The 20,405-nt window shown below is 45.4% G+C and overlaps 2 protein-coding genes across 5 annotated transcripts in view; both read left to right on the forward strand.

Annotated features, from left to right (window-relative positions):
- Positions 1-10,997, forward strand: part of rgs12a (regulator of G protein signaling 12a) — a 31,336-nt gene extending 20,339 nt beyond the window's left edge. Inside the window, exons 7-17 of the mRNA XM_067261689.1 lie at positions 144-326; positions 574-724; positions 959-1,056; positions 1,420-1,623; positions 1,843-1,916; positions 2,085-2,211; positions 2,785-2,881; positions 3,331-3,398; positions 3,917-4,028; positions 4,247-4,834; positions 10,222-10,997. Coding sequence (XP_067117790.1) covers positions 144-326; positions 574-724; positions 959-1,056; positions 1,420-1,623; positions 1,843-1,916; positions 2,085-2,211; positions 2,785-2,881; positions 3,331-3,398; positions 3,917-4,028; positions 4,247-4,834; positions 10,222-10,541 — 2,022 coding nt within the window. The 3' untranslated portion in view covers positions 10,542-10,997. The remainder of the gene's footprint in view (positions 1-143; positions 327-573; positions 725-958; positions 1,057-1,419; positions 1,624-1,842; positions 1,917-2,084; positions 2,212-2,784; positions 2,882-3,330; positions 3,399-3,916; positions 4,029-4,246; positions 4,835-10,221) is intronic.
- Positions 10,998-11,637: 640 nt separating this feature from the next.
- Positions 11,638-20,400, forward strand: LOC136967664 (hepatocyte growth factor activator). Of its 4 annotated transcripts, none has more exons than XM_067261542.1 (14): positions 11,638-11,843; positions 11,948-12,011; positions 12,440-12,533; positions 13,938-14,011; positions 14,293-14,436; positions 14,759-14,890; positions 15,676-15,786; positions 16,049-16,223; positions 16,509-16,603; positions 17,690-17,924; positions 18,666-18,805; positions 19,253-19,393; positions 19,641-19,780; positions 20,116-20,400. In XM_067261542.1, the coding sequence occupies exons 1-14, from the start codon at positions 11,790-11,792 to the stop codon at positions 20,284-20,286; spliced, it is 1,770 nt and encodes a 589-aa protein (XP_067117643.1). In that variant the 5' UTR covers positions 11,638-11,789; the 3' UTR covers positions 20,287-20,400. The 4 variants fall into 4 exon arrangements, with proteins under 4 accessions (XP_067117643.1, XP_067117644.1, XP_067117645.1 ...); XM_067261543.1 differs by having other exon boundaries at positions 17,693-17,924; XM_067261544.1 differs by lacking the exon at positions 15,676-15,786.
- The last annotated feature ends 5 nt before the right edge of the window (positions 20,401-20,405 follow it).

A 20,405-nucleotide genomic window follows, 5' to 3' on the forward strand; every position in this document is an offset into this window, starting at 1 on the left:
TTTCTCTTCCCCCCCCCTCCCCTCTCTCTCTCTCTCTCTCTCTCTCTCTCTCTCTCTCTCTCTCTCTCTCTCTCTCTCTCTCTCTCTCTCTCTCTCTCTCTCTCTCTCTCTCTCTCTCTCTCTCTCTCTCTCTCTCGGTGTAGATCTTTAACCTGATGAAGTTCGACAGCTACTCCAGGTTCCTCAAGTCCTCGCTGTACCAGGAGTGTATGCTGTCTGAGGTGGAGGGCCGCTCGCTGCCCGACCCTTACCAGATCCCCTGCAGCCCCGCCCCCTCCAAGCACAGCGCCAGCTCCGATCGATCAAACCTCTCCACACCTAAAAAGGTAGGTAGCTGGCTGCGATTGAGACTTTGGACCTGTGCATCTGTGTGTTGACAAGCTTGGGTGTGTAGACTACAGAGTAGTCAAACATCTCCACACTGATAAGTCTCGCACAGGTCTCACGCCTTGAGATTTTGATCTCAGCAAGACTTGACTTGAAAATAAGCTTGAAGAACGGTTAAAAATGGCTCCCCGGGTTTAGTCCCAGTGTACAGTGGTGGTTGAACCACGGTTCTTCTGTGGTCCTCAGGACGGCAGGAAGCACCGGTCGGGAAGGTCTCTGACGGAGGACTCCAAAGACGAGAGCGCCGATAAGAAACGAGGCATCTTCTTCTCCTGGTCCAGGAACAGGAGCTTTGGGAAGGGACCCAAGAAGAAAGACATTGGGGAAATCAATCTAGGTGAGCATGACGGAAAAAAACTTTTCCCACAAAATATTCTCTAACCATGACTTTGGATATCGGAATACAATACGACCAAAGAGTTTCAGCGTAGTTTTTCCCTACATTAAGGGGGTTGAGTTGTGAAAAATTTGTTGTAGACGCAACAACTTGAAACAATGGTACTAATGCTTTGTTTTTTTGCGGGGGTCCCAACATGGCGATTTGGCCTACCTCTGTTTCCTTCTAATACAGACTTCTGGGGTAGTAACGGCAGGAGGGAATCACAGGGCTCCCTTTCGTCAGGAGCCAGCATGGAGCTGGCCACCTCCCTCTCAGCGGGCAAGATCGAGGTAAGCTCCTGCCGGCCGATGTCACCATGGCAACACGGGAACCAAGATAGCTCCGCTCTTTAACAGATCTGTCAAAGGCCTCATTCGTTTGTCAAAGTCCCCCTTGACTTTTCATGTTTCGGGGGGGGAAATAAATGGATAAAATACTGTATGTCCTCGAGAGGGATGATTTAAGTACGTTCCCTAATAAATGGTTAGGGCGGGAAATGAGGCTGAAGAAATGTTTGAAGATGGAGGGCTTTGCGGTCTAGCCGCTGGCTCTGCTGCATCAGCCCCTCGCACGCCTGTAGACGCACAAAACCGCCGGTATCCCGAGTCGCACGTCTGGATCTCACCACACCCACCTCTCGCTGTCCTCCTCAGCCTGACAACCGTCACTCGATGGCGTCGTGGGACCGGGTCAGGGAGTGCCCGGCCAAGCACTGCAGCGTGACCCTGTCGGACGGCTCCTGCTCCTCGGTGGCCCTGCGGCCCGGGTCCTCCATCAGGGAGGTGCTCCAGGACCTCTGCCACAGCCTGCACATCAACATGGCCGCCGTCGACCTCTTCCTGGTCGGAGGGGAGAAGGTGAGGGATAGTCAGTTAGTTTGTTGCTGTTTTCCTGTCAGGGAACGCGTCGACAGGGATACCGACAACAATAAAACCTCGAAGGAAATGAAGAAACTTAAGTGAATCGTGAGAGATCAACAGCCGTTTAAGACATTATCACAGTACAGTAAAGATGTCACGTTGGATTTGTGAGGGTAGAGAAGTGTTCATGATTTTGGGGTTGTTTGTATGTCGTAGCCCCTGGTGTTGGATCAAGACTGCATGACGCTCAGCTCCCGAGAACTCAGACTGGAGAGACGCACCTTGTTTAGGTAAAGTTCCACAATGTACTATCGCTGTCTATGTATGTAGATACCTACAGCAAATACAGCTCATTTCACTTGTGTTCCACAGCAAGATTCTTAGTGTGGTATTAGTTGTCAACTGGGCCAAGTTATTTCTCCATCAAAACCGACCACCATCTTTGTTTCTGTCTTCAGATTGGATCTGGTTCCCATTAACCGCTCCGTGGGCCTGAAAGCCAAACCTACCAAACCAGTCACCGAGGTCCTGCGCCCCGTCGTGGCGAAATACGGCCTGCACCTCAGCGATCTGGTCGCCACAATAGTACGTCTCTGCCAGCACCCTGTGTGTTCGAAATGGCCGCACCTCTGTCGGGCACGACTATGTGCGGAGGGTGGGGCGGTCTCGTTGGCTCAGAGAGAAGGAACCGCATCCTTTTCCAACACTGCCTAGTGGTTAGCTCGTTGTGACTCAGCTGGATGGAGATAGACGGAGAGAGGGCTATAATTAAGAATGACGACGCTCCTCAAACATGTGGCGGAGAGAGAAGGCTCCGCCCTTCTTCCCAAACCCTTGCCAGCTAGTTTATTTTCGGGTGTTTGGCTTCTAGGCATTACGCAGCTTAAGGTGTTGGCCTATGTTGAAAGCCACGTTGGACATGGAGCAACGGCTCACAATATCCATCGTTAGCGAAGGCGCCCAGCATTTATGTCAACACGCTAAACCACAACACAAGCCTTATATATATATATAGCCTTAAAAATATATATATATGTTTATCACTGCTACCATTCTGTGGTAGCATCGTGCTAAGCGGCATATCACTTTACAATACTGATTGGAGGATCATCAACCAAAGCTAACATGCTAAGACGTGCCTGTGTTTTGTTTCTGTAGAGTGGAGAAACACAGCCGCTAGACCTCGGGGCTCCTATCTCCAGCCTGGACGGCCTGCGAGTGGTGCTGGACAAGGCCGAGACAGCCTCAGGCAAAGGTTAGACCACCAAACCAAACCGCAAAACACACGACGAGACACAAATGAGGACAAATCGTTTCTAAATGAAATAGTAACGCATTTATTTATGAACAAAGAATGAAACGAGCCCGTGAATGGATCTTGAAGGCTCAAGTGTCCCTGAAAATACCATTTGGGACCCACTGGCACGCTTGAAATGGCCTCCAGATAAGAGTTCCGTTCCTTGGCTGTTGACCTTCGGTCACTCACACATCTGCTTCCAGGAATTCACCCAAGCTTGTAATCAATGTCCTGTTTCTCTCCACTGGTAAACCAAGATGACGAAGCGTAGGAGGATATGTGAGACGGCTTAAACTCAAATAAAACTCTCTCTCTCCCTCCCTCTCTCTCTCCTTCTTTCTCTCTGCCTGTGTCTCTCTCTCTCGCTCTCGCTCTCTCTCTCTCTCTCGCACTCTTTTCCCCTGTAGACAAGTCAAAGACGGGCTCCTCGAAAAGCCATGCACCAACCCTGGCCGGCAGGAGTCAATCAGCAACAGTAAGGATTTGAACGCTTCAATTCCCCCTCATCCCCTTTCTTGCTTTATCTTTATGAGGACTCTCTGAATGTGTGTGTGTGTGTGTTGGGGGGGGGGGGCTTTCTGTGCATCTTCCTTGTTATTTTGCCTTTCTGGACACATTTATCGCCAAGCAGCACTGTTAACATTCAGCCAGCTTAGGGGCTTTGCTCTATCCGTTCTGCTCGATGGCTGTTGGCTTATAACCCCTCACCTCCCAGCAGCAGCGCATGGCTCCAGCTCATCTCCAGCCGCATTTGCACCGTTGCAGAAAGGTCTAGATAGTTGTAGTTCCATCGTTTCTTTTGTTGATGTTGGATTCAATTCCTGATGTCCCCCCCCCCCCCCGCCCTCATCATCGTCACAGGCAACACCATTAGCAACAGAGCGTTTCTGTATGTCCGTGCAGTAGTCACCGCACACAAATACCTCCCCCACACACACCTACACACAACCTCCCCACCCTTAACAGAGTGCTTTGTTATTGTTGCGTCTGCAGGGAGATGAGAGGTCGTCAGGAAAGGACTTGTCTCTGAGAGCAAGTGGACCCGACGCATCCCTCCCTGTGGAAAAGAGAAAGCAGAAAAAGATTAATATAGACGAAGCGGAAGGTAATGCCTGGCCCTCCTCTCTTTCTCATCTGGTTCCTCCGCTTTGCATCACCTCAGCACTAACTTGAGCACTTCTGCTGCTCCGAAAGAGGGTTTGATTTGCTCGGGAAGTGAGAAGCTTTGCATGTGTCACCGTCTAATCCCCTTCCACCTGCTCAGTGGGATATTTGACTAGTGTGCCAGGACGAAATGTGAAATGTTTCCCTTTTTCGCCACAGAATTCTTTGAGCTTCTGAGCCGCGCGCAGAGTTGCCGAGCCAACGACCAGAGAGGCCTCCTGTCCAAAGAGGACCTTGTTTTACCCGACTTCCTCCGCCTGGCCCCTCCCTCCTCCGCCGCCGCCGCCGACCTGGCCTGCTCCACCCCCACAGCCCTCAAACAGCCCCAGGGGGCGGGCCGGGAGAACGGGCTAGGCGGGGCCACCCGGGGCCCCCTCAACTCCAACCTCCGCTCCGAGAGCCTGGACTCCTCCCTCAGCTCGGGAAGCAACGGACACTCAGGGGGGCGCCGGGCGCTGTTGCCCCTGCCCCGACACCACCACGGCCCCTTTGGTGGCGGCCTGTCGCCCATCCCCCGGCCCTCGGAGCCCCGGGCGGGGCTGCTGCTCAGGACGCTGGAGGAGGACACCCACGCCGACCTGACCCTGGTGGGGGAGGGGGACATCAGCAGCCCCAACAGCACCCTGCTGCCCCCGTCGCCCGCGCCTCCACCCTCCCTCGAGGTCAGCTTGGCCGAGGCCAACTTCACCCCCCCGTCGCCCTGCTCGCACTCGCAGGCAGGATGTTGCGATGGAAAGTCCCCCTCAGGTATTTCTACAGTGTGAGGTGCTGGTGTGTGTGTGTGTGTGAATGTGTGTGTGTGTGTGTGTGTGCGTGCGTGTGTGTGTGTGTGAATGTGGGGGGTTTGACCCATTCCAACAACTCCTTCTATATTGTCTCTGATGCACTTTACAATGAAACAGATTTCTTCATTCACCAATTTTTTTTATGAGAAAAGCAACCGGTCATCACTCCAATCATTTTTTTATTCAATTACTTTTATACTGATTGTATATAATGCTGTATAAATTGAAATGAGGTACATTTACTTTGATGTTATTCTCACACCACTACATGGGATGTACAACATCATTTGGGTTCTTAAAAGGTTCACCTTGAAGACTTGAATTATGTTGGTCTGTGTCGTTTGTGAGGATTTAGATGTGGCAGACAGACAGTGCCCCTCCTACATAACGTCTTGGCCTGACAAATTCATGACATAAACACAAATATAACCTGAATTATCGTAAGTTACTATGGGTTTCCATGAAAGATTGTCCGCTTTCATTCCTGTGAAGGCTTTCCGTCGGCATTATGAGTGCTGCAAGTGTTAGTTGAAAAATATTATGATTGTCCTACTTGCCTGTACTTTCATTTCTTTCATTCAAAATGCTGTGTGTCACTCCCTCCCGCCCTCTAATCAAGTGCAATTCAACAGTGTCCACAGTAGACATAGTTATTGTCCCCGGTCACACTCTTCAATCTAATGTCTTTTCTGTGTCAGATGTTCCGTTCAAACGGAGGTGATAATTGTGTAGTCCGCCCACTAATAAGCTCTTTTGGAATGGGGACATTGTTGAATTGCACGTCATTCTCCATCTAGATCATCCCCCCCCACCCCCTCCTCCCCCTTTGTAGATGCCTTCTTTAGATGATCATGCCAATTAATTCTGTATCAGTGTTTGACTGGATGTAATAAATGTTAGAACTGAAATCACACCGTCTGTCTTCTTAAACGTTTGTTCTCCTCGACTCCCCTCCCCGCTCCCACGCCTTTCCTTCTCCCATTCTCCCACGCTCGCTCGCTCTCTCTCCTTCGCCTCATCCTGTCTTCTTGCACCCTCTAACTTTCCCTGAAGCTCATTATTGTTCGCCTTCTTCTTGTTGCTTCTTGTTTTTGTTATCGTTCCTGTTTTGTGTGTGCGTTTGTGAGAGTTTGTGTCTAATGTGTGTGTGTGTGTGTGTTTGGAACTGATCCTCATCCTGACCTAGCTGTGTCCTGCTTGTGTTCCTGCTAATTGTGGCGGTGTCATTCTGTCTAGTCTGTCTTGCGTTCCGGCTCAAGGCTTCACCTCTTGGTGACGCGCCCACGGCCGGGCTCGCTCTGCGGAACTCGGATCGTTATCGGTTCCACAGATGGATTTCATTTGGAGTCCGCTCGCCCCCGCTCCCCCCCGCCCACCCACCACCAACCCCCCCACGCTTTGAGTTGGAGTGTAGCCCAAGGTGAACAGTGTGCAGGGAGTGGAGAGCGTGTCTCCCAAACAGGATGAACGCTAACGACCGTTCATCAAAATACATTTCCAACAGAAACATCCAGGCAACCATAGACTGCAGTGACGCAAGTCCAACGCAATATACAGTCGTTTACGCCACACACCCGACAGCGGTAGTTCTTTTTTGTGTGTGTGTGTGTGTTTTTTTGTTGTTTTTTTTGTCTCGCTGGTGTTCAGAACCCGATAACAGCGCTTTGAATCTCAACTTTAAAAGACGCTTCGTGTATCTGTCTGGTTTGAAGCTGTGTGATCAAGCTATAAAAGGAAGAAGTTCCCGAGGAAGCTCGAACTACATCTTCACACGCTCCTTTGTAACTCTGCTCATTCTACTGACGCACATGGAAGCAGACTTCAAAGTACACAGGTTCATCGCGGAACGACCAAACATGGTCATCCCTGCCCCATATGTCTGTGGCCTGTGTCAATAGATATTTGCTTGGTGATTATATGTGCTCAAGATGATATGAGAAGGAAAAATCCTCACAGCTTCACACTGCTCATCTGCTGTGGTTGCTAAGCGCATCAGCCTGATCCCTCCACATCGGAAACCATGGTAACGGGGTTCACCTTACACGAGTTTGCCGAGCTATAGATAAAGGCTGTTGGCTATTGTTGTTTTTTTTGTGTCTCATGCCCCGAAATAGAACTGCGATTATGTTTCAAAAGCTGTGTCTTTGTTTACCGCGCTCTCCTGTGCTCTGTGGTCCTACTGGTATGGCATTTGGAAAGCATGTGGGGACACAGCAAGAAAATAGTCCCTTGAGGTCATCACGGAGGTACAATTACTCCTGACCTTTACAGGACACAAATACACACAGCATCGCATCAATTATTTCAGGCACAATAACACACGAGTTATCACACAATGGTGTTTTAATTCTGAAAGCAAACTGTAGTTGTGTTCAGTAATGCCGGCACAGATTTTTTCCTATTCCCCTGCCTTTCCCCGTGGGAAGGGTGAATATTCTTTATGTTGGGAATGAGCATCTCTTTGGCTCCTGCTCTGACTTCATGACTGCTACCATCTGCTGGAGAGAGAATTTTCAACAGTTATATTATAAAAGGAGAGACAAACATCATAAAATAAACTTTGGCAAAGACTTGTGTTCCTTTCAGGTTTTTTTTATAAAAGCACATTTTTATAGAAATGGAATTGGCAACACATTTCTGATAATTAACCTATAACGTGTAAGTGTAACCTCCATGCGCAAATTTACAACAACAACAACAACAAAAGATATATATATATATATATATAGATAAAAAGTTTTAGATGGTTAAGTCTTGATTCTTTATAGGTAATCCGGTATCAAATGGCTTTTTATACTTTGCACAAAGGAGCTCTCTTTCTGGTTCTCTTTAGTTAGAGTTAACACTGGCCACTAGAGGGTGATAGGATATAGCTAAATCATCAGAGCCCATGCTGATCAGATCCTTCAACCTCTAGAGCTGATTGGATTCGCTGATCTGTTTTCTGGCATAAATATGTTCTTTCATACATTTTTCTCAGACTGATGAATATATCTTCATTAATTGAACATCATTGCCTGGTGATTATTTCCCCCATAAATCTTTATATGTGCCAATGCAGTGATTCCAATCATCTTGAAATGTAGTTTCATTAAGCACCAACTAAAATGTTCTTATGAAGGGCCTATGATTCAATCCAATCAATATGATTTTCATTTCATATCTCTACACACAGTACTTAGTTTTAGGCTGATATCCACTTGCTTATTCTCCATCTGTTTACTTGAGTGAACCTGAGGGACCTTGTTTCTCTAACTACCCCCGGGCTCATTTCACTCTTTTCCTTGCTCAGTTTGGCTGACAAATCTGAAAGCTGGGCCCGGGTGACCCTGAGCAGTCTTATCATCCATCTGGCTGCCGGAGGGGCCTTCAGGCAGAACCCAGTCTGACTGGGCGAACTGCTGCTGGACCTGATCCAACCTGGCCCTGGAGAGACCTGGTCTGTCTGAGCCCGGTGCCACGGCCAATTGATGAACCAATATGTGCCACGGGAAGACTGCCCACAGTCCTGACAACCAGTGCCAAGATGACAAATGGCCCTCTCAGCCCTCTCAAATTCAACATTAAGAAGAAGCGTTTATTTATCTTGCAGTGTGACACACGCGCACGCATTGATGGAGTGGCGACACAGGTCACACACGCATGCTGAAGTGTCGACCGTCCACCAGAGGAATTTGTTCTCTGGGTTTGAAACAATCTGTTCTCCCTCCAAGGGCAGCCAGGAGCAGTGGGCAGCCGTATCTGTTGCACCCAGAGACCAAGTCCTCATGCCCATGTCAGGGACAGGGCAGGGTGGCGATCTGTTCGGCATGTTTTCGTATGTAGGGTCTCCTTTGTGGAGGAAACCCATGTGAGCACAGGGAAAGCATGAGAACTCCACAAAGAAAGGCCTGTGAGATGCGCCCACAGGCCTGGGGAGAACATGCCCCCGGTTGGTGCTAACAGTGCCCAGGAATTGGACCTTCTTGCTGTGAAGCGGCAGTGCAAAGCACCATGACAATCTTATTGACTTGTTTTTAACGAGCAACATCAAATGCACGATCAAACGAGAGCGCAACAAACGGATAACTTTGTTGAAGATCCTACACATGCAGCTGTGTTTAGATAAGCTCCTGAAGTGATGAATCACCGTTGGAGGAGTTCAGAGGGTGCATCTTTTCGATCGCTCCGAGTCACCTAAACCTAAGTCACGGCAACACGGTACCGGAGTTTTTTTCCTGTCATCGGAACTTTAGGGTCACGATATCAACAGATCCGGCGTTGGCCTTCCTGTTTGCTCACAGACGCCCACTAGAGATGTGTCAGTGGTGATTAACACGTCTAGTACTTTCCTCTCCTCCGTGTGATGTCAAACCCACCTCACCAGTTTGTTCTTGAGGTCACTTCCACCCATCTTGTGTGCTCAGTCTTTTAGCACAGGAAATCCTTCTATCACCACAGGCAATGGACTGGCACTAGGATAGCTTGAATTGACATAAATGACAAAAATACACTGTGCACTGACTGTTCTTGCTCATTCTGTTTTCAAAAAGACTCAATTTATAAACAAATTAAAGTTTTACCGTACAATATATCAGAATAAAACAATTCAGCTCAAGTTGTGTGCAAACATCAATTGAGCTTACATTTAACAAGCCTGGACAAAAGTCTGAAAATGTAAGTCAATGGGTGTTATAATTGAAATGTATCCAGTAGGTGTAGCTGACATCCTTTTGTGCTTCCTAAGACATGCAGTCACACTGGAAGGCAAGCACCACCTTTTGATGAGGGACAGCATTTCTTGTTGTCAGATAAAAGGTGCTTTTGCGCAAAGTTATTTTAGGCTGGAGTCCATCACCATGCAGAATACGGAGTGCCTTTTTTGAGAGGATTTTGCGTTTTCAATCCAGTGGATTAAATCTTAACTCTTCAACGCTCCAAACTACATCTACAATAGGGTTGGGAAGACTTTCTCTCAAGTTTTTTTTCAGTTTTTTTTCTTCCCCTCACCCTCACGATGTGCCCTATGACCAAAAAAGGCCATCTTAGCCCCAACAGCCGGCAGCATTCAGTAACGTATGAACCTGCTCTGTAGGAATGATACGATCTCATAAATGCATCGGTTATTTATCTTTGAAATGTGGATGGCAGTTTACGTTGCGCAAAGCCAGCTTAGAAGCCCTCCTCCTGGAGAAATCAGTATCCATCGCTCAATTCAGGATGTTTGTAACATTCTGTGGCATTGTTAATGTCTCACAGCTGGGGTTGGATACTTATCTCCATAATAAAAGAGTTTAGCATACCTTGTGAAAGGCTTTGAACCCAACCCAATATCCTAATGATCTGCTCTCCTATCTCTTCCATATACAGAGGGAGGAACAGATGAATGCACTCCCAAAAGAGGCCCACAAGAGGCCTACAAGAGGCCCCCGTCCCTGGGAGCCCTGCCTTCGCAGACAGCCACCGAGGTGATGGACGTGGAGGGAGTTTGTCTGGAGGAGGGGGCAAAAGAGAGGCCTGGTCGAGCCCAGGGAGAGGACTCAGAGCTCAGCCTCAGCTTTCAGGGCTATGCCGCCGAGCTCCGGCAGTGCCAGAGCAAGATGAAGAACTCCCAGTTGCCCCACAGCGTCCGAAATCAACCCGAGGGCAAGGACTCCCAGGCGGACATTTACAAAGCGACCATCGTCTGATCCTGGCAGTCCATTGCCTGCGGTTTCCATGCTCCATGTCCTTTGTTGAAAAAGAAAATCAAAAAAATGATGCGGACATGTCATTGAAGAAAAAATGTGATTATGATTTTCACTCCAAACCTAAACTGTCATGGTGATAGATATTGTGCTTTAGAACATCATATCCTGATTAATGTTTAGCTGCTGGTACAAGGTAGTAACGCATCAGTAATTCATTTTTACAATAGTGACACTTAGTCAACACTTCTCATGGTGAGTTTGGTCTTTCTGCAGTGACCCATTCCATAAACAGTACAGGACAATTCCTAGAAAGAACTTTAAAAGCACCTAGCATTGCCACTTTATAGATTATTCCAATACATTAGTTGTATTTCTTCTTTTATTTAATGGTGAACTAAATATGATGGCTGGTCTGTAATTTCTAATGTGGTCTGGCTTCATGTTTGGTTGTTTAAATTTCACTCAATAAAATCATGTCTTACTGCAAGTGGTGGTGTGGCAGGTGGCGGCTTGTAATTTATGCTGAGCACACTCATAGTGGCCCACAGATTTATTTGCCTATAATGTTACATTCCAGACTTGCTTTTCTATCCTTTGGTCGGCTTGAGGCGGCCAGAATCGTCAATAATTAACGGTAGTATAAATAAGTGAACAATTCTGTTTAACTGGATCCCTTTTGCACCTCTCAAAGTGATGAACTGTCTGTAGTGAAAATAGAACGTCACTGTCTTTTCCCACGGCATCTATTGAAGAGTTCTTTTGAAACGGGTGAAAATTAGAGCCCTGGTAATAAGGGAGAGGAGCAAAATCTTGCCACAGCACGCCGCACTTGGAATGTTTACAACTAGAATAAGCGCTCGGTGACCAAGCCTGGAGAGAGAAGACTGGAGGAGGAATCCCGCACCATCATCACCCGCCCTCTTCAAAAGTTACTTTCCATTACATCAAACATTTCGTCTCTTCACAAACGTGAATACTAGTACGTAGCTGGGTCCTCATACTTTTTGGAGAAAAAACGTTTGGGGTGTAGTGAGGGGCAAAACGAAATAGTCACTCATGACGCAATTGTTTAACTTAAAACATTTTGAAATTTCTGGGGACAGGATCATTCTTGCTGGATGTCCCACGTTCTCCATGACCAATACCAGCCTGAGAATCGGGGAATTGACAGCTGTAACGTGACAACGTATATATAACTCTTGTCAGGATTATAACTCCAGTTGAAAACGAAGACCATACCGGATTGTTATGATGGCACACATTATGTTACTTTTACTACCCTGTGTTATGAGTGCACGGACGGTAAGTAACTTTAACAGACAGTTCGATTAGGGCGCATGAAATAGAATTTCCGTGGCAACGACACTTTTAACACTTGTGTGTTCACCAATTTAACTTTATTCCAGCGACTGATACCACCAGGATATGAAACCGTGATGACGAGAGATGCCAACATGGATAATCATAAAGGTAAATTCGACTTTAAATACCATATAAGCTATTTTATCAATCTCCCTCCAAAAACGTGTGCGTGTGAAGCCCCCATTATATACCTTCAAAACAGAAAACAGATTAAGGTGTCTTTAAGCTTCCCCTGCACAGGGCCTCTCCATAATAATATAAGTTGATAGGTCCAGGCTGGAACCAGTTATACAATCAAAGGATTCATTGTGTCTGAGGCAAAAATCATATCTTCAAAGTACATTTGCTTCAAACTGTCCTTAGAAGCCCTCATAAAGTAGGCTACCCTTTGAGTCTAAATTAATGCCTACTCTGACCATGGTAAAGTATAAGAAAAAATGTACATTTCATTTACATTTTGGAACATTGAGTCTGCTCTTGAAAACATATGTAGGCCTAATCCCTGCTTTATTCCCCCCCCCCCCCCCCCCCCCCAGTCCTTACTGTAAATGGGAAAGAATGTAAATTCCCATTTCGCCAGGGTGGAAGTATTCATCATCACTGCATTAACATCAGTTCCTCCAAACCCTGGTGAGTTCTGTCTGATTCCTACTGGCTGTTCCTGAGCTACTCATAGGCAGAAATCCCGGGGTGACAGGGGGGACACGACCCCCCCCATCCTGGGAAATATATGATTGGTCCCCCCCAATAAATCACTGTAAACATAAATATGTAATTTCAATTATATTAATTATTTGCAATGAAAGCGCTTAGCTGATTATGGACACAATGGCGCTTTTTCTTTACTGTGCTATGTGTTACAGCAGTAATGTTGGTGTCCCCCTCAGGAATTGCTCTTGAGAAAATGTCATATAATTGTCCCCCCAAAGTTGATAGCAGATTTTCGCCACTGGAGCTACTCCTCTGGCATCAAGTGTTTTGATTACACAAACACATCCCTTAACCACATGCACACACAGCACAAAGTTTCCATGATTTACTATTACTCCCAGTGGCAAGTCTGTTGACACGAAGGTCTGTATCACCACACATTGGTCACACACAGTATCTCACTGCACGCCATGTTCTTCAATGGCACTTAAGTAATTGAAGTGTGGAAAGTAAGCTGTGGCACCAAAGTTCATATTCGAAACCCTTTCTGTATTGCTCTCATACACATCCAATGACACACTTTACCACAGTGCTGAAGGGGCATTACTCCCTAAATTGCTTCACGTGTCAATGGTGCTTATTCATTTACTAATAAACAGTTGTGCCTGATTACAACCCTATTACCAAGATTCATTACCATAAGTTTAGAAAAGGTGTTTTGATAATACTGGTATAAATGGCAATTTAATTACTTAGTTTTAGTGTTTTATCAATTCAGATCACACAAGTATCACTTTGGCTTTTAATTTGAGTAAAGATCCAAAATACTTTTAAACGAAGTTGTTTGTGTGGTACTGTAGAACAGATCCACTTTAAACATTGGCTGACAGGAGGAGTGGGTGTCTGCTAGAATCAACAGCTTAGCTGTAATTCAGTATAGCTCTTGGTCTCCTCACCCCTTCCCACACAGTGATGAAGAAACAGCTAATTATGATGCTGGCTCATTCTTAAGGTGTGTGTGTGTGTGTGTGTTAGTACCTGCTGCTTTTGAAACCCAAGAGATTACTTTTCCAGGGTGTGGATGGATGGATATGGAGTTGACATGACGAATGACTCACACAACTTGATGACATGACCATGTTATGAAGTTTGTTTTTCAAGAGGTTTCAACCACTCCCACGACAAAAAATGAAAAAGACAAACATTTGAAATGTTATGAATTTCCAACCCGCATGTAACTTACATAGAAAGGCTAATTTAAGTTTATTTTGAGTTTCCTATCAGGGTGAGTGAAAAGCATTCAGTGATGTCATCATGTTAGTGATCTCACTCCTCGATCCAATGGACCTGCATGACAGGAATGTGTTTGTTTCCTTGTCCAAGGTGTTCTCTCACGCACAACTTTGACCGGGACCTGCTTTGGGGTTACTGTGCTACTCCGACAACACAACCTACAGGTATTTAACAGTTCAACTCAAAAACATCATCGTATTCAGTCAACAAGGTCAATCAAACCGGGGAACTAGCTCTTTGCTATGGAGTGTACTAAGTGTTCTGTTCTGTAACTTAAAGTGACTTTCACAACTGACAAGAGCCATCCATAAGCGACAATCACTCATGTTCCTCCCATGAGTTCGATTTGTCGAAGGGATTCAATGATTCAATCAATGATAGCTAATAGAATATGGACTTTGATTTCGCTGAATGGTTTGTTGTTTGTGTGTTTGTTTTGCCTTAGTTTTTGTTCACTCGTCCAGAAGGTTTACAGACCCGTGCCACTTGAACCCCTGTCAAAATGGCGGTGTCTGCACCCTGGGGCCCCACAGGCTCTCGTTCGAGTGCTCTTGTCCAGAGAGCTTCACTGGCAGGCTTTGTGAACTGAGTAGGTCATTTAATATACAGTGTATAAGCCTACAGCTATCCTCCAGACTACGGTATAGCTGGTTTTGCTGAACTCTGCTAGCTACAATATAGTAGTTTAGTATACTCTGATATATTATCCTATAAACGTGTATACTGTGAAAAAGTTTACATTCTGAATTGCACTGCTTATGCAAGTTACCTTGAAAAAGAGAATGTTTTATCTATTGTTGTGACGAAGTGTTGAGGCGGCTCCCTAAAGATGCCGCTTTTGCCTGCTCCCTGCCCACTCTGCTCACGTTTCACCAAACCACCTTTTATCTCTGCCTTGCCGTCTTTGTCAGGGAAGTGCTATGAAACAGTACACCTGAGATATTATGACATTGGAGAATCCTGGGGGAGAATTCACCTCCGGAATGTGGAGCAGTGCAGGTGTGTGGCTGGGCAGATCTCCTGTAAGAACACTCATTACACAGGTGAGTTATGTTGTGGATCCATTGTCGCTTCGACCCCCCGCTGTTTCAAATGTTTTCACACTTTTGCTGGCTTTTGTTGGAAAGTAAAGAGGAACGCGATCCCCCGCACCATGTGAGACTAGGCTTTTAAACCTCTGTGTGTTTTGCTGAAGATCCCTGCATAACTCCCACCTCAGATTACCAGGTCTGTGCTGAACCCTCTGAACTCCCCTTCTCCTCCTGAAGCAGGAGAGCGAAATCTGCGGGGCTGAAGCCAAAGCACATTGCCGCATGTTAACAGGGATATCAAAGGAGACGTTTTTCACAGGCTTTGATTCCCTCCCCATGGTAACAGCTTCGCTAGGAATAAAAAGAAAGATTATGTGACTCACAGTGACTCAAGAGTGCTGTTTGGGACACACCTTAAAAGAACTCCAAGTGCTTTCATCTCAATGGGGGGGGGGACATTCATGGGTCTTCAGCATATTCCCTTGATACAAAGGAGAAGGCTCTTTGGTGCGCTGTCGACTGAATCCCTCTCCTGTCATGGGATTGAGGGCATGAAGCTATACAAACAATTTACTTTCAAAACACTGGTGAATTGTCGGATCCAGGCTTAGCTTTTCAGCTGCTGTTTCTGCAATGTCACGTTCTCAGTGTCTCAGGAGGTGCGATCTATCTTCTCCGACTGAAGCTACAAAGTCACCACCTATAAAATCAGGCACTGTCTCACTGTACGATTTGAACCCCAACCCTTTTTCTACTGTTGGTTTATACCTAATGTAGCGTGTCTGATTGTTCCCCAGTCTGTCGGGAGAACCCCTGTATGAATGAAGGGTCATGCAGGAGGATCTCTACCACTGGGGAGGAGGTTTGTGCCTGCCGACCAGGCCATAGTGGAGCCTACTGCAACATTGGTCAGTGGGAGCGCTTCATCGTTAGCTAGTCTTGTCATTAGCCTTTGTATAAAGAAAATGCTAGCAAGATTAGCATAGTTTAACATGTTGCAGGTGTTGCCATCATCCAGGGATCATACACAGTGGTTAACCTACTTGGAGGGGTCCCTAAAAACGTTTACCTTCAGCCAAATCCAATGGAACATGTTTATGTGTGGCGTGAATCGCTAAATCAGCAGTGCATAACGTACGCACATTCTGTCGTTGTATGTGTGTGTGTCAGTGCCTGAAGCAGTGTGCTATCATAACAAGGGCGCAGACTACCGGGGTGTGGTGGCCACCACGGTCGCTGGTGCCCGCTGTCTGCCCTGGAACTCTGAACTGCTGCATGACGAGCTCTGTGTTGACACCGTGGACAGCGCCCCTCTCAGGGGTCTCGGGGAACACTCCTTTTGCAGGTGTGTGGACACGTTCTATCACTTTGTTTGGCGTCATTTACAGTTGGAAAGGACAAGCGCCATTGAACCTGGCAACCCCAAAAACAGCACTTTGATCTTGTCAGTCTAAGCTCGGAAGAGCTTGTCCGACAGAATGAACAAGGTCATGCTTACATTTCCAATCTCAAAACTGTTGAAGTCCAACCTGTAATCAGGCATTGATTCATCTTGATTGAAGTGTGCTGTGGCAGGGACCCATAGATGGCGTGACACCCACATAAACATGTCCACTGTGTTTTTGTGTAGAAACCCAGATGGGGACAAGATGCCGTGGTGCTACACGCTTAATGCTGGTGCCATCTCCTGGGAAAACTGTGATGTCCCTTCCTGTGTGATACGTCGTGAGTAAATGGGAACAGGAAATAATGTCCAGTAAGAACTATTAGGGAGCTATTTGGTGGTTATCTTGATCAATTCTTGTTCTCTGGCTAGTTCTCTGGCTTTGTAATACGTGGGGAAAAGCAATAATATTGAACCAATCCTCAATTTTGATGATCCTCAATGAATCCACAACATAACTCAATCATCCTTCTGTAAGTAACTTTCTAAGTAGCTTTCATTTAGTGTCAGAATGATGATACCTTAATAGATCGAGATGACTAAATGAAGGAGATTGTGCCCAATGAATTTTCAAATGATAGAGCTTGAATGCTGTCTGAACTAATGAATGATGTTGTCCTATCAAGGACAGGTTTAGCTTTTGAAAACTCACCATGACCTGAATGTACCAGAACTTCCTTTCAACTAAATGTTATGTCTCCTGCTTTCCTGGAACTAGTACAACCCATGAAATGGTTTGTTTTCTCAAGACATCATTGAAATTCATTTTTTATCACAATGTCTATGCCAGAGCTAAAGATGTGAGTCCATTTCCACAAACAAATAGTTTGCAACTCTAGTGACTATGTTTTGACCACGGGCCAAATTAAATAGAGCTGAGGCATGAGTCATGCAACATCCACATGTCAGATCAAGTGTTGACAAAGTGGTGAGTGGGACTGTTTGAACCGGTTGCTCTGATGACATGTTGCCATGGGTTTCCATACAATACACATTCTTCAAGCCAGCTTTTAGCTACTCAACCTAGTGACATGCTGGAAGCTAAAGTTTGGTTATTAAACATTCTATACCCTAACGTTTAATCCTATAGAATAGCTTGTTGGTTATTTCCTTCCAGGGGAGTTTGACCTACTAGGGAAGTCGAAAGTGATACAAAGAGGTATATTAGTTGTTGTCTCCTTAAGACTGTTATGTAGGAAAATACTGGATAGTTATTGTTGGGGGTTGAATGTAGTTTTGTACCAGTAGACGTCTTGGTAGTAGTCCTCCAGTAGAACTTAAATTGAATCGATGATGAAGTCTCTATGGAAACCGATCAAAGTATCTTTCAAATAAACCTTTCTCTCTCCTTTCCCTCATCATTTCAGCAGCATATTCATCTCGAAGAATAAACCGCTTCAACGAACTTCCTGGTCCTGTCTGTGGGAAGAGGCATAAAAAGAGACTGTCGCTAGCGATGGGGCGCATCCTGGGTGGCACCACCTCGCTGCCTGGGACACACCCCTGGATGGCAGCCATGTACATCAGCAACGACATCTTCTGTGCTGGCACGCTGGTCTCCTCCTGTTGGGTGGTCTCTGCTGCTCACTGCTTCTTCAGAAGGTGCTGGAACGTCTGATCCATATACATCAACATTATAGAATTGATTTGATCTCGAGTCAATTATGTGTTGATAGAGAAGCCATTCATCCAACCATCCATTTTATGCTAATGAACAAAATATGGTCAGTACAGTTACATTAGCCATAGGAGTTAGTTTAATGAATACATGTGACTCTTAGTGTTAGTTTGGTTATAGTTACATCACCCTAAAAGCTAGTTTAATGAATATGGTTACATAAAACTTGGAGTTAGTTTGGATTATTAACTGAGCTGCAGAGTAAGGTGGCTTTTTACTCTCATCTTGTTGTTGCAGAAAATAGGACAGACTAACAAGCCGTTTTGACTGACATCCCTGACTGCCCATTACTGTTTTATGAACACATATTAACTTTTTTTAGACTCACATTCAGTTCTAGGAAAACCTTAATGTAAATGTTCTCAAGAGACAATTTAAGAGTTTCTCTGGAACATGGCTACTGGACACTTTTGCCGGAGGCCCCTATGTTTGAATTAGAGACCTTTAGAGAAGTTTACATTAATCAATACTGAAACTGGTGATATGTGAATACAAAACAGCCATTTTTGTAATGTAATGCGTACTTCTTCATGGAAAATGTATATTTTTCAAGTTGTCCATTTGGCATGTTTTCAACTGAACTTTGCTTGGCTGTGTTAGTCACCACTCATTAGACTGAAAATATTCAATGATGAAGTACTAACGGTGTATGACGTCTTTTTCAGCCCTCTGGTTTCTAAGATCCGTGTGGTTCTTGGCCAGCAGCACTTCAACATCACCAGTCCCAACACCAGAACCTTTGGTGTGGAGAAGTACATCTTTCCAAAGCAATTCTCAGTATTCAATCCAACACTCCATGATATTGGTAATGATGTTACAGACTTCTGTTTTCTCTGCAGTGTTCAATGTTTTAATGTATGCCAACACACACAGAGACACAAACTCATACAATCCCCTCGCCCCCTCAGTCACAAACATCCACTCCAGCCTGCCTGTCTCTGGCTGTGTTCCCACAGCTGTGCATCTTGGAACAGCTGTGTTTGTCGTGCTCACGTAACCACTCACACACAGTCATGCACACACAAAAGCGTCACATGATAGCGCACTCATTCGGTTGGGATACTTACTGAGCATCTGTCCATGCCAGTGGGAAACACTTTGTTCAATTGTTTTCTCGACACAAGACAAATATTTCTCAGTCGCAGAGTCATTGAACATATTACATTTTTTTAAATGATGTCAGTAGCACTCTAATAAATAAAAGAGTTAAAAGTGCATAACGTAACTGTAATATTACTTTTCTTTGTAAAAGTTCTGGTCAAACTGAAGAAAGAAAATGGACGTTGTGTAAGGCGAACCCAGTTCATACGACCAATCTGTCTCCCAGACAAAGACATGAAATTCCCCGACTGTTACTTGTGTCAGATAACAGGCTGGGGTCACATGCACGAGAGTAAGTTAATAAGAAAATAACCCTCTGTGGTTGTGTCTACATTTGCATGCACAATTTCTGTTCAAAGTAGATAAACAGAGGAATATGCTTTCCTTGTATCTTTTTCTTCAAGTTATTTTAAGTACTGTTCTGGACCTGCATGGCCAATTTTAATCAAGGCCTCAAAACATATCCAACCTTCAAACCACATTTTTCTAATATGAGTGTTTATTTGTTGATATTGAGCTATGTGTTCGGTATGTCACAGAGGCAAACAAGTACTCCAATTTGCAAGATGCTGGAGTGAGAATCATCCCCCATGATAACTGCACCCAACCAGAGATCTACGGCAACCATGTGACCTCTAACATGATCTGTGCTGGGGCAAACTGTAAAGACGCCTGCCAGGTTGGGATGCCTGAAAAATGAAACCGCTCTTCAGTAGATGACACAACATCTACTGAACATATACAACATCTACTACAACATCTACACAAGTGGATATGTTGTAGTACAGTAGACAGTAGCCTCCACTGCATACAAATCTGAAGCATGTAGGATGTAGTTAGGGCATGTACAAATATGGGCACTGCTGTGCTAAGAGTTCAGGATGTGGTTAAGGTTTATGTTCCAACGTGTTTATGTGTTGTAATGACACTCTGCTGTAGCTGTGTAATTTTGGTTTGTAATGTTAGGTTCCAAGTGGATAATTAATTGAAAGTTTATGTTTGTGTTTCCTCCAGGGGGACTCTGGAGGCCCCCTGGCCTGTGTGAAGGATGGCGTCAGCTTCCTTTATGGGATCATCAGCTGGGGAGACGGCTGCGGCAGGACTGACAAACCTGGCGTCTACACCAAAGTCGTGAATTACATACCATGGATCAATCAAATAATCAGTCGCAAGCCCAAGTCATAATGAATGAACACTTGATACTTTTAATGTATAGATTTGTCTGTTTTTTACTGTTGAAGTTTGTTTTTAAACAACTGTGAAATGAATGAAATTGTGTGACTAAAATAAACCATTACTTGATA

Source organism: Osmerus mordax, chromosome 23 (assembly GCF_038355195.1).
Source record: "Osmerus mordax isolate fOsmMor3 chromosome 23, fOsmMor3.pri, whole genome shotgun sequence".
Classification (NCBI taxonomy): domain Eukaryota; kingdom Metazoa; phylum Chordata; class Actinopteri; order Osmeriformes; family Osmeridae; genus Osmerus; species Osmerus mordax.